The 14070-nt window shown below is 45.7% G+C and overlaps 1 protein-coding gene across 11 annotated transcripts in view; it reads left to right on the top strand.

Moving 5' to 3' along the window:
* Positions 1-14070, top strand: part of MADD (MAP kinase activating death domain) — a 140499-nt gene that overhangs the window by 27331 nt on the left and 99098 nt on the right. For all 11 annotated transcript variants that reach the window (XM_085861113.1, XM_085861118.1, XM_085861124.1 and 8 more), the window contains 2 exons: positions 7752-8047; positions 8244-8544. In XM_085861113.1, coding sequence (XP_085717239.1) covers positions 7752-8047; positions 8244-8544 — 597 coding nt within the window. The remainder of the gene's footprint in view (positions 1-7751; positions 8048-8243; positions 8545-14070) is intronic.

The following is a 14070-nucleotide window of genomic DNA, read 5'->3' as shown; positions in this document are numbered from 1 at the left end:
CAGATGAAGTGACCGGCACAGGCGTTGAAGCAACTGCCAGCAGATGACGTGGCCGGCACAGGCTTTGCAGCAACAGCCAGCAGATGACGTGGCCGGCACAGGCCTTGCAGCAACAGCCAGCAGATGACGTGGCCGGCACAGGCCTTGCAGCAACAGCCAGCAGATGACGTGGCCGGCACAGGCCTTGCAGCAACAGCCAGCAAATGACGTGGCCGGCACAGGCCTTGCAGCAACAGCCAGCAGATGACGTGGCCGGCACAGGCCTTGCAGCAACACAGCCAGCAGATGAAGTTGGCCAGCCTCTTGCCTTGAAATGGAGGTTGGTGGAGGGAGTGCGGTGGTGCTGGCCACTCAGAGGGTGGGCTCGGACCTACCCTACTGTCTCCCTCCCAACCTATCGCCTTTGCCTGTCTCTGTCCATACCCATGCCCTTAATTTATCAAAGATCAATTTAGCCCAAACTTATTTTTTTTGTTTTTCTTTTTATTTTTACTTGCCCCTCTATAACTCGTCTCCTAACCCCCTTTATCGTCCTTGTTCGGCTAACCTATCGTCTCCTAGCCTACTCTCAACCCCTACGTTCCCTTCCTGGAGGGGAAAAAGGGAAGGCGAGCGTCTTGTGTCGAGGCCCAATGAAGCCTCAGAATGGCCTCCTCAGACTTTAGTGATCTTAACCCAAAGTGGGTCCAGTGGCCCACAACGAGAGCAAAGGGATGGATGGTGCGGAGTGGTACATTTCCTAATTTACCCTAATATTTATTCTTTAAACGACCCCGGGGCTTTCAACAAGTGCCTCTTGCTTAAACTATCGGTTCTAACAACTAAGATTCCCGTCGCCTGTGTTGGAGTCCTTACAAATTTCGGGCCATGCCCCCCAATTTTCTCTCGTGCCCTTGCACGGTTTCGTGGCTGGGACGCGTGGCTCCCTTGGCAGGAACTACCCTCTGCCGATTCCCCTACAATGGCAACCCCGGGCACTACACTGCCTACCAGCCTACTAGCTCCCTAAAAACGGGGAGTGCCCTCCCTGGCGACTCCCCCTCGATGCCCACGTGTCGTGTTGACGCCCCAGGTCCCTTTCCGCGAGTCGCCCGTGCCCAGCACACTGCCCCCGCAGCATATGGTGCCCCGGGCCCCCACATCATGCGGGCGTTCCCGTGCCCACTACACTATCCCGGCCCCCCATGGGCCTTTGGCCTACCGCGGCCGACTAGCCCGGTGCCCGGGGTACCCACTCAGCGATACTCACCGTTCGTAGCCACGCTCCCAGCCCGTCAACAGGACTCCTGCACCTCTCCAAATGTGTTTCGAGCCGACACTCCCACCAACAGCAAAACGACCTCCATTTTGTAAATTTAACTAACCCACTAACTCGCATTACGCTGACCCCGGGGTCCCTTGGGTGGGAATCTCTCCTCCCCCCCAATCACTCATCGCACCATGCATTCCACAATCACTCCATGCACTCAGACCCGCTGGCCTCACTCACTCAACATGTTTACACCTCACAACTCTTCAACACACCCATCGCTGATCTCTGCCATCCTGTTCGTTAATCCCCTAACTAACTCGTGCTCCCCCGTCATCCCTTACAAGACAGCACGTTCCATTTAACACTACGTAGCTAAGCTGCGTCCCCTCTACACACTCAAAGTCTGTCACTGTCATAAAAATATTTCCCCCTCCTAAATCTCAACTACAATCCCTCTAACTAATCCATTCCACGGGCCCCATGAGGCCTTACCCCTGCCCCATGAAGCCGGTCTTGCTGTTACTAACCCATCCCCCTAACTAGTGTCATCCTGTGCCCAAGCAGGGGGGTTTCTCACTCACCTCCTGCCTGGGAATCCTGTTCATCCGAAGCGAGGCTTGCATTTTCTTTTTTTTAATGCGCGTGCTCCAGCGCGGCAACTCGCAACCTGCGTTTTCTTTTACTCCCGTGACGTCATGGCAACTGTTCGCGCACCTTGTACCTCGTCCCTCCTGGACGGTACCATCTGGCAGGGATCTCCCTTCCTGCCGGATTCCAACCATACGTACAGCCATGACATCACCCTGCGCATCAAAAAACAAGCCTCGTGTTTCGAGGGGTTCCCCACACGAACACATGTGCTCTGCCCGTCGGAGCTTCACACACATGCTCACGTGGAGAACCCGTCCGGTCCAAATCCGTAATCCCAGCCTAGTTTTTGTCCGTCGCGGGATCGGCAACATTCACCGCGGGCGTTTCCGGACCGGGTTTCACTCCCGCAGGCGCGCACGTGGCGGTCTCATGCGAAGCATGGCCCGAACCTCCCGCACGTCATAACTGATCTAAGGACCCTTTATGGTGTATTGCGAATTTCCACAGCTGTAACAATATATATCCACACACACTATATGGCTAAAAGTATGCGGACATCCCTTCTAATTTGTGGATTCGGCTATTTCAGCCACACCCATTGCTAACGGGTGTATAAAATCAAGCACACAGCCATGCAATCACCATAGACAAACATTGGCAGTAGAATGGGCCGAACTGAAGAGCTCAGTGACTTTCAACGTTGCACCGTCATAGGATGCCGCCTTTTCAACAAGTCAGTTCATCAAATTTCTGCCCTGCTAGAGCTGCCCAGGGCAACTGTAAGTGTTGTTATTGTGAAGTGGAAATGTCTAGGAGCAACAACAGCTCAGCTGCCAAGTGGAAGGCCACATAAGCTCGTAGAACGTAGAAAAATCATCTGTCATTGGTTGCAACACTCACTACTAAGTTACAAACTGACTCTGAAAGCAACGTCAGCACAAGCACTGTTCTTCGAGAGCTTTGTGAAATGGGTTTCCATGGCCGAGCAGCCACACACAAGCCTTAGCTCACCATTCACGATGCCCAGTGTCGGCTGGAGTGGTGTAAAACTCACCGCCATTGGACTCTGAAGCAGCGGAAACGTGTTCTCTGGAGTGATGAATCATGCTTCACCATATGGCAGTCCGGCGGATGAATCTAGGTTTGGCGGATACCAAGAGAACGCTACCTGCCCTAATGCATAGTGCCAACTGCAAAGTTTGGTGGAGGAGGAATAATGGTCTGGGGCTGTTTTTCATGGTTCGGGCTCGGGGAAGGGAAATCTTAACACTACAGCATGCAATGACATTCTCGACGATTCTGTGCTTCCAACATTGTGGCAACAGTTTGGGGAAGGCCCTTTTCCTGTTTCAGCATGACAATGACCCCATGCACAAAGCGAGGTCCATACAGAAATGGTTTGTCAAATCGGTGTGGAAGAACTTGACTGGCCTGCACAGAGCCTGACCTCAACCCCATCGAACACCTTTGGGATGAATTGGAACGCCGACTGCGAGCCAGACATAATCGCCCAACATCAGTGCCTGACCTCACTCATGCTCTTGTGGCTGAATGGAAGCAAATCCCCACGAGTACAGGCATTTTAGCAGAAATATTTGGTCTCAATATTAGCAGAAACCTCCCACAAATTGCAACAAAAGCAAACTCAACAGATTTTGATTCCTGGATATGTCCTCAGTGACAGAAAAAAAGTCCTAAGGGATCCTCCGGGGGGGAAAGTCCTGAAATCATGGAAATCCAATATGGCCGCCACCCGGCTTCGGGGAAAATGAGAAAATTGTAAAGATTGATATTTTAATATGTAAATATATGTTTTTCTGCATTCTAATTGTTTCTAGTTATGGTCAGTATGGTGATATACAAGAATGATTATAACAAGTGAAATGTATTGAGGGTAAAATAAAAAATTATAGCTTTTTTGTCCAAAAATATCAATTTTTTTTGTCCCGAAAATTTTTTTTTTTACCTGATACTGATTTTGGCTCCTGGACCAAAAAAAATAAGAAATGTTGAAGACACAAGATGAAATCAAGTCTATGGCAATACAATATAATTATGTAAATCATTGAAACATGACAAAATTCACAATTCCACTCGGGGCAATCACATCTGCCTGACGAAGGTTTCGAAATGAAAATGAAAATTCGCATGAAACTCAGAAACCACATCCATTATAAAGTTACTATACATGTTGAGAAAAATCAAGCGTATTAAAGTTAGAACTCGACAATGTCGTCATCATCCTCATCATTGTCACATGGAGTGTTTGTGCAGCCAGAGCCCCTGCAGTTTCCACAAGCTGGAGTGCACTCAATGTTGTGCTTCTTGCATGTGCATCTCATGGTGCTACATTCAGCCAAGCAGTTGCATCTAATGACACGTAACATCTTTTCAGGAGCTGGAGCTATTGATGTCTGAAGTGGCACAAAACCCTCGTCACACTTCTGCCAACCCCAGTCTGTGGAAGAAGTATGCAAGTCTGACGTCTTGAAATGAATCAAAGACCACCTTCAGAAGCATGCCGAGTCTGCAAAGATATCTTCTAGAACTTCAGCGCTCTGGGTTCAGTATATGGACATGCTAGACATTCTATGCAAATACATCCGGGCAGAGCGCACTGGGAACTGGGCACTACATCTACAGGCCATCCAGGAAATGCTGCCTTTCCTGGCAGCCTCGAGCCACAACCTGTATGCCAAATCTACGAGGGTGTATCTGCAGCAGATGTCCAACCTCAAAACTCAACATCCCAATGTCCAACCACGTTTTGATGAGGGGTTCCATGTGGTTCGACGAAGTGATCGCCTGTGGACAGGTCTTTCATCTGACCTGATCATCGAACAAGTTCTGATGAGAAGTTTGAAGACCAGCGGGGGGCTCACACGAGGGCGAGGAATGACAGAGCAATAACGGCTTGTATGGCTACTATCAATGCCTGCCTGTGCAGAAATAAACCAGGCAATGCAGGAGCTCACAGGTGTGAACTACAACACTGGAGAGCAGAAGAAGGACATGACCAAGGCAAGACAATCTCGTGACTGGAAGGACACACTATCAGCTCTTCAGTATTTACAGGAACGGAATCCGTTCAGTAGTGATCCACGTCTGAGGAACATTGCCACTTGAGTTCATGCACACCCCACCGTCAACGTCGATACAGCACATGCTGTAGGAGCCAAAATATTGAAATCTATGGATGGGAAAACACCTGCCGAGTACACATTTAAAAGGAAAGACCAAGTTGTCACCCTCAGCATGAAGTCATCTGTCAAGATTGATGGAGAGCAAGTCCAGGTTGACCCACAACTCCTCTTCCTAGAGACTGATCACTGTTGTACAGACAGCAGAAGAACTGGAGTCGGCCTTCAAATATGAACTGTGCAGCTATCCACCAGCCCTCTTTGATTCCTCTCTTCAGCTCCAAGAAGCACACAAGCCAGTCTTTGCTGATGCCATCTGGGATCTTCTTGGATCCGATGTCCCAGCCGATATCCCCAATGATGGGCAACAGTATGTTTTGGATGGCGGGGCACTTGTTCAATGCATTCCATGGTCTCGTGGATCTACATACAGAGACATATGCCACCAGTACGCTGATTATGTAACGAAGAAGTACGAAGATGCCATAGTCGTGTTTGATGGTTATGAGAGTACCAACACAAAGGACATGACACACCAGAGACGGTCTAAAGGGAATGCTGGCACTACTTGACATTTACAGCTGACATGCGTCTTACAATGAAGAAGGAACAGTTTCTTGCCAATAGGCAGAATAAACAGCGATTAATTTTTATGTTGAGTGAAGAGCTTCAGAAGAAGAACTGTGAGACACACCATGCCTCAGGGGACGCTGATCTCCTGATTGTACTGAAGGCCGTGCAGTCTGCTACTGTCACCAACACTGTGTCAGTTGGTGATGACACAGACCTCCTCGTACTATGCTACCATGCAAGCTTAGAATCCTATGACCTCTTCTTTTGTCCCGAGCCAAAGAAGAACACGAAGAAGCCTCGCATCTGGAACATCAAGGCTACAAAGAAAGTGATTGGTACAGACATGTGCAAGCACATACTGTTTCTACATGCAGTTATTGGGTGCGACACGACATCTCGTCTTCATGGGATTGGAAAGGGAGCTTCCCTCAAAAAGTTCAAAGCAAACAACACATTCCGTGAGCAGGCCAAGGTTTTTGATACATATCAAGCTTCCGTATGTGATGTGGCAGATGCAGGAGAAAAAACATTGGTGATAATCTACAACAGAAAGTCAACTGACACCCTGGACACCCTCCGGTATCAGCGGTACTGGGACAAGGTGGCTTGGAGCTCCTCTCACGTGCAACCACAGACGTTACCACCAACATCAGAAGCAGCAAAGTATCACAGCCTGCGCGTGTATCTGCAAGTCCAAGAATGGAAGGGATGTGCAGATGAACTTCTTCCGACAGACTGGGGTTGGCAGAAGTGTGACGAGGGTTTTGTGCCACTTCAGACATCAATAGCTCCAGCTCCTGAAAAGATGTTACGTGTCATTAGGTGCAACTGCTTGGCTGAATGTAGCACCATGAGATGCACATGCAAGAAGCACAACATTGAGTGCACTCCAGCTTGTGGAAACTGCAGGGGCTCTGGCTGCACAAACACTCCATGTGACAATGATGAGGATGATGACGACATTGTCGAATTCTAACTTTAATAAGCTTGATTTTTCTCAACATGTAAAGTAAGTTTATAATGGATGTAGTTTCTGAGTTTAAAGCGAATTTTAATTTTCATTTCGAAACCTTCGTCAGACAGATGTGATTGCCCCGAGTGGAATTGTGAATTTTGTCATGTTTCAATGATTTACATAATTATATTGTATTGCCATAGACTTGATTTCATCTTGTGTCTTCAACATTTGTTATTTTTTGGTCCAGGAGCCAAAATCAGTATCGGGTAAATATTTTTTTTGTTCGGGACAAAAAATTGAAATTTTTGGACAAAAAAGCTATAATTTTTTTATTTTACCCTCAATAAATTTCACTTTTTTATAATTATTCTTGTATACCAATATACTGACCATAACTAGAAACAATTAGAATGCAGAAAAACATATATTTACATGTTAAAATATCGATCTTTACAATTTTCTCATTTTCCCCGAAGCCGGGTAGCGGCCATATTGGATTTCCATGATTTCAGGACTTTTCCCCCAGGAGGATCCCTTAGGACTTTTTTTTCTGTCACTGAGATATCTAGGAATCAAAATCTGTTGAGTTTGCTTTTGTTGCAATTTGTGGGAGGTCATCTGACATTTTGACTGTACTACACTGCAATGTTCCAACATCGAGTGGAAAGCTTTCTCAGAAGAGTGGAGGCTGTTATAGCAGCAAAGGGGGGACCAAGTGGATGAGTTGTTGTGGAATGATTTATTTTTGTTGGGGAGGGATATCATGTTGAAAGTTTAAGTGAAACCTCGAAATTGATTTAACTTTTGGCAAGCCTGTTGTCCTTTTTTGGGGTCAAAAAGGTCGTGCCTTTCTGGCTTTCACTTGAGTATTGGGATGACCGAATGCAGAGCAGCTGCAGTACCAATGAGCCTTTTGTTTGTTGTGATTTGGTGAAGAATTTATCAAATTAAATTCAAAACTTGAATGTATGGTTCTGACGTGGGGTAACCTGCGGTGGTGTATTGCTGGACTTTTTGGGGGTAAGAGGTAGGCATGATCACACGCATGGTAGGCTCTATCGGATGTTTTTTGTTTTTTTAAAATTTCATTTATTTAAGTAGTAAAAAAATACTTTGACTCCAAATCTTGAAACTTATTACCTTTGCATTGAGTACCATAACCTGCGATTATGACGTTTGAATTGACCAAAATCGACCACATCGTGAATTTTCTGCCTCTACCACTTTTTCACAACAGAGTCGAGTCAAAGAGCATGCTGGGTCTAAACCTTCGACCTTACCTTCTTGCATACCTGATGGAGAATTCGCCAAAAATGTGGCAGGCGAATGTGCTGAGGGTGTGGAGGATCTCAAAGAGGGACTGCGTCACCGACGGAGCATGCGCTCCAGGAATGGCTCCCTCACTTCTTTGTGTATAATCAGCCATTACGCATTTTTCTCTACATTTCGTGAGTGCTTGTACTTGCTCAAGCGACTAGTGGAGGGGTGCGGTGAGCGCATGGCCGTGGGTGGGCCTGCCAAAGATTCTCACAGGTGACCACGAGTTTTGGATTTTTGTACGTATTGCCTGAAATGACAAAGGTGATGCAGTCATGTAGTGTGATGCAGCTTCCATACACATCTGTTAGTAGCGATCAACTTGTGACAGTGTTGTGGGACCTTGTGTGATTAAATGCAATATGTTCACCTATGCTAAGGTATGCTAATTTGGCATTGTGTCACACTGCAGGGAGCTGGCATGGCTACTCTTCTTGGGCCTTGTACCCCCGAGTGAAACTTCTGCTCCTGTACAAGAACTCGCTGAGGTTGAGGCCTGGACACGCCGTTTGCTCCTCGCGCCTGTCCCGGTGCCGGGACGCACCCGTCTGGATGTGGAGGTCGTGCCCTCTGACATTCAGCCTCCACTTACCTTTGCTCTTCCTGATCCTTCGCGCCTTGCACTTGTAGATTTTCCTCTGCACCTCCCACTTGAGTTGTTGGGTGTGGATGTTTGCCTGCGAGCCCTTTCCTGCATCCTTCTGGAAAGTAAGGTAAGTCGTAAGATGTTTTGGTACTTGTTACGTTTATTTTGTGGGAAACAAACATATGGATAAAGGCGTGCACAGGTATGGCCTTTGCTTTTATCATGTCAATGCCTTGTTTGGAATGCAGCATGTTTGCTTGGCTAAATGGCCCACTGCTAACTGGTTGCATTGGAGTATAATATGGATGCTAATTAACCAATTTCTTAAGGGGTCATCTATATATTACATAATCATAAACAGTGGTACTTCTTGACCACTACCCCCCCCCCCACTTCCTCGAAAGTACCTTCCTTTCTCAATCTCCTCTGACATATCCTCCAACTTGCTCCTCTTCTTGTCAATAAACCATCTGATTGCATTTGTAATCATTAGGCGACACTTATCTCTCAATTCCAAGTAGGCCGAACATTGTACAAGTAAGACATCTTACCTAGCCAGGACATTACTTCCTAGTGTTCACACGAGGCTGTGTAAGCTCCTTTACCAGAACGAGACGAGTGTTTTTTGTGATTTTCATATTTTGTTATCGTGATTTGTGTCTGGGGCTGTCTGCTCTGTTCTGTTCTTGCGTATGACAGCTTGGCTTCTGGGATAGTGATCATTTCTTGGAAGTGCAGCTGTGCCGTTGATGCTGTGCCAGAGCTGTTCTCTTCTTGTGTAGTTTGCTGGTACTCATTTTGCCGACCTCAGAAGGATGACAGATTGAGTCAACTCCACGTGGTGTTAATTCAGCAGCCAACGGGGCTCAAGTTCAGGACCCGAAGATCCTAAGCCAGCCACCCTAACCACTAAGCCAACACCAGGCTTCTAGTGCTGTGGAATTGTATTTATAAAGGTGTCGTGTTTTCACAGTTTTAGTTGGTATTTGTGTTAGCTTATTGGAAGAAGGAGGGTGAGGCCGAGTGTTTAAGTTTAGCATTTAAGTCAGTTGGGGCCTTGGGAATATTTTGGTGAAAAAGGGTATATATAGAGAGTGAAGGAGAAAGGAAGAGAGTTCATAAAATGTGATAGATGCTCAATGTGGGCCACATCAAGAATAGGGGAAGCGGGAGGGTACTCACTGTTGTAGGAAGTGTGAGGAAATAACCCACTTGAATATAGTTATGACTAGTTTGAAGGAACGGGTAGATAATTTGAGAAATTTGTAGTTAATAGTTGGTTACGGTTCTAGAGTGAGGTTGCTGAGGATATTGGAAGTGGTGGTGTTGCAGTGGTGGTGGTGGTGGTGGTGGTGGTGGTGCAGTGAGTACAGGCAGTGATGAATGTGCAGCAATAGAGATTGGGAGGAATGAGGTATATGAGTTTTTGTAGGTGATGAGATTATTAAATATGTAGATTCTTCATTCTGCAGGAAGGATTGTAGACATTGAGATCTGTGCAGTTTTGAAGGAGCAGGAGTTGGAGACATTGAAGGAAGGGTAAACGGCATCATATCCGGTCAAGGTAGGAAGAAGTTGGTTGTGGTACACCTCGGAGCGAATGATTTAGGGAAAGTTTACTCTGAGGTTTTGAAAAATAGATACAGGTCATTGGGGAAGTGGCTGAAAGCAAAGGGTTGTCACGTTATGTTTTCTCGGATCCTCCCAAGATGAGGGTTACATTCTCCGAAGACAGAAATTATGAGCAGAGTGATAAATGTCAACCAACGGCTGGAAGAATGGTGTAGGGAGGAAGGTTTTACATTTAAGAAGCAGTGGGAATCATTTAGGGGACGAAGGGAGTGTTTCCGGAATGATGGCCGTGTGTTAAATAGAAAGGAGGCAGCAAGGTTTGCAGTGGGAATTGAGGAAGGAATTCAGGCTTTTTTTAAGGTCAGCGGAGGGTGCGGAAACTATAAAGGAAGGAACTGATGATGTAATTGTGATGAGTATGGCCAGGCAAGAAAATAGAATTTCAGGAAGGGAAAAGTTAAATATATTCTATACCAATGCCAGGAGTTTAAATAATAAGAGGACAGAGCTCAAGGCCAAAGTAGATGTCGATGAGTACGATGTCTGTGCAGTGAGTGAGGCATGATTTAACTTATTTACTTACTTCCCATTATGTCTCCTGGCATGTAGGGCAGCAAGGAAGGTCTTCCACTCCTGTCTGTTCTGGGCGAGCTTCTGGACACTACCCCAGGTCAGGTCAATAGTTTTCATTTCCTCCTCTACAGTTCGACGCCAAGTGGTTTTGAGTCTCCCTCTTTTCCTTTTCCCTTCTTGTGTCCAGTGCAGGGCTATTCTTGGGATGCTGTGTGGTTCTCTTCTCAGTATATGGCCAATCCAGTTCCAGTGCCTTCTCATGATGATGGTGTCCATGCTCTTGTTGGCATTGAGCAAGGAGATTTTGGTTGGATATGGTGTTTGGCCAAAATATTCAAAGGATTCTTCTCAGGTTATTAGTATGGAAGACTGACAGCTGATTGATGTCGCTTACTGTCATTCTCCAGCATTCCGAGCCATATAAGAGGGTGGAGAGGATACAGCTCTGGTATAACTTCAGCTTAGTCTTGGTGCTGTATTGCTGGGATCTCCATATATGGTTTAGCATTCTGAAAACATTCCTAGCCTTGTTTAGCCCGTGCTTGATGTCATTGTGTGCTCCGACATCGTATCTGACTGTGCTACCAAGATAAGTGAACTCCTCAGTTATTGGAAGATCGTTTCCATTCACTTGGATTGGCAAGGGATTTTTGATGCTTAGTGTCATTACTTCAGATTTTTCTGGTTTATCTTCAGGCCACTTTGTTGTGCAAAGTCACTGAGATGGGATGTTTTTCCTGCATGTGCTTGTGAGTGTGGGAGACCAGAGCCAAGTCATCAGCAAAATCAAGATCTTCCAATGCTGAGAAGAGGGTCCATCGTATTCCTTTTGCTTGGTCTTCGGTTGGCTGACGCATCACCCAGTCAATAGTCAATAGCAATATTGAAGAGTAGCGCCGACATCACACACCCTTGTCTGACTCCTGTCTTCACCTGGAATGTGTGGTTACTGTTCCCCACTCTAAAGGAGAAGTTGGCGTCAAAGCTCTTAATCACTTTGATTATGTGCTGTGGGATCCTATACATTTGTAGTATGTCCCAGAGGCTGTCTCGGTGGATGCTGTCAAATGCTTTCTCGAAATCAACAAAGTTGATGTATATCTGTCTCTGCCATTCTGTGCACTGTTCTATAATGTTACGAAGGGCAAATATCTGGTCAATACATCCCCTCCCACTACGAAATCCTGATTTAAGGAGGAGAATTACTGGAGGACAGGATTAGAAGGCTACTAGGTGTACCGGTGTGATACATCGGTGTAATTTGACATTGGTAGCTTCTTCCGTTCTCGAGTTATCATGTTTTGGATGTTTGACCTCACTGTGACCTTGACCTTTGACTGATTTTGACCAAAATCTAATCAGCGCTAGCCATCACCCTCCTGAATCACGTGGAGTAATTTGACATTGGTAGCTTCTTCCGTTCTCGAGTTATCGTGCGTACAAACACACAAACACACAAACACACAAACACACAAACACACAAACACACAAACACACAAACACACAAACACACAAACACACAAACACACAAACACACAAACACACAAACACACAAACACATGACGGAAGTCATCAATATAAAGATTTCGTAAGTAAAAACCCCCAAAAACCTGGTGTCGAACATGTCCTCATCCATTTCTCTGACATGCATGGTCCGATTTTGTTCAAACTTGGCACAAGCATAGTACACAATAGCATGCACTTGTACCTCACTTTATTTTGCGATCTGATCAAAGATGACCGACTGGGAGACTGGTGGCCATTTTAGTTGTGCATAAATAAATGGGATAGCCGTTTTACTCCAGACAGCAAAATTATTAAAACAAAAGGGGCTATGACATTTTATGTCGCTTTTTATTTTTTTACTGTTATTATTTTTACTTGTTTGAGCATATCAGGGGAAAAGAACAGGTTGGGACCAGTGTGGGCCCATTTAGGAATACCACCGGGAAAGTGGTTGTTGTGGAAAGTGAGATGGCAGGCTTATTAAACAGTTATTTTGCTTCAGCTTTATTAAAATGCAACCTCAGAGTATTGAGGGAAGTGGCTGAGCAGGTCAGCGAGATGTGAACGGATATTTTCAAAAGCTCACTGGAGTCAGGACAGGTACTGGAGGATTGGAGAGTAGCAAATGTAACACCATTATTTAAGAAAGGATCCAGAGAAGAATTGGGAAACTATAGACCTGTTAGTTTTGCTTCGGTTGTGGGGAAGGTGTTGAAGACATGAATTAAGGACCAGATGAGAAACCATTTAAATAAATACAAACTAATTAAAGGTAGTCAGCATGGGTTTACCAAAGTTAGTTCCTGTCTACCAAATCTTTTAGAGTTCTATGAAGCAGTTTCTGATTGGGTGGATGAGGGAAAGTCAGTGAACATGGTATATCTAGACTTTAAGAAGGCATTTGATAAGGTACCACATCAGAGGTTGTTGGTGAAGGTGAGGGATTGTGGAGTGGCTGGTCAGGTAGCTAATTGGATTGCAAACTGGCTTGGTGATGGGAAGCAAAGAGTGGCTTTGAGTGGGAGGATATAAGTGGTGTGGTATCGCAGGGATCAGTACTCGGACCATTACTATTCATTATTTACATCAATGATTTGGATAGTGGGGTAAAGAGTAAGCTTTCCAAATTTCCCTGTGACAAAGCTTGGAGGTAAGGTGGATAGCAGAGGGGGTGGTGATCACATACAGGAAAGTAGTGATACTTACATAGATTGGGCAAAAGATTGGCAGATGTAATTTAACCTGAGCAAGTGTAAGGTGTTGGGGATGGGAAGAACAATGAAAATAGAGATTACATGATGTAAGGGGTAATTTTGGAGCGTGTCACACAGGAGAAGGATCTGGCGATGGTAATAGATGTGGGAGGTAAGCAGGCAGCACAGTGCCAGGCAGTGAGAGTTAAAGCAAATAGGGTTTTAGGCTCTATTCGGAGGGGGATCATTAATAAATCAAAAGAGGTGGTATTAACATTGCACAGGAATTTAGTGAGGGCCACATCTAGAATATTGTGTGAAGTTCTGGTCACCACAACTTAGGAAGGACATAGCTGCCACATAGAGAGTTCAGCGCAGGGCTACTAGATTGATTCCTTGCCTAGGTACACTCACCTATGAGGAGCGGCTGAAGGAGACGGGGCTTTATACACTAGAAAGGAGGTGGTTACGGGGAGATATGATGGAGATGTTTAAGATAATGAAAGGTAGAGATAAAATAAGTTCAGATGAATTATTCAACAGAATAGATCATCAGACCAAGGGCCATAATCTGAGAGTTAAAACGGGAGTGAGGCAGGGGACTTTTACTCAGAGAGTCGTTAATGCATGGAATGGTCTCCCTGGGAAGGGAGTGGCAGCAGAAACAGTCTAAGTTTAAATTGGAATTAGAATTAGACACCTGGAAGTTATGGAGCTGGAGGGGTATGGGGATGTTGGCAGGACTTTTAGGTTGCTTGAGCATTGATGGGTGATTGTGTGCATTTGTAGAGTCGTGTTGGTGGGGGTCT

Source organism: Eptatretus burgeri, chromosome 17, assembly GCF_056783735.1.
Source record: "Eptatretus burgeri isolate ZD-2024b chromosome 17, Ebu_testis_v1, whole genome shotgun sequence".
Classification (NCBI taxonomy): domain Eukaryota; kingdom Metazoa; phylum Chordata; class Myxini; order Myxiniformes; family Myxinidae; genus Eptatretus; species Eptatretus burgeri.
The sequence above is the reverse complement of the archived record's forward strand: the minus strand, read 5'-3'. Positions and strand labels throughout refer to the sequence as shown.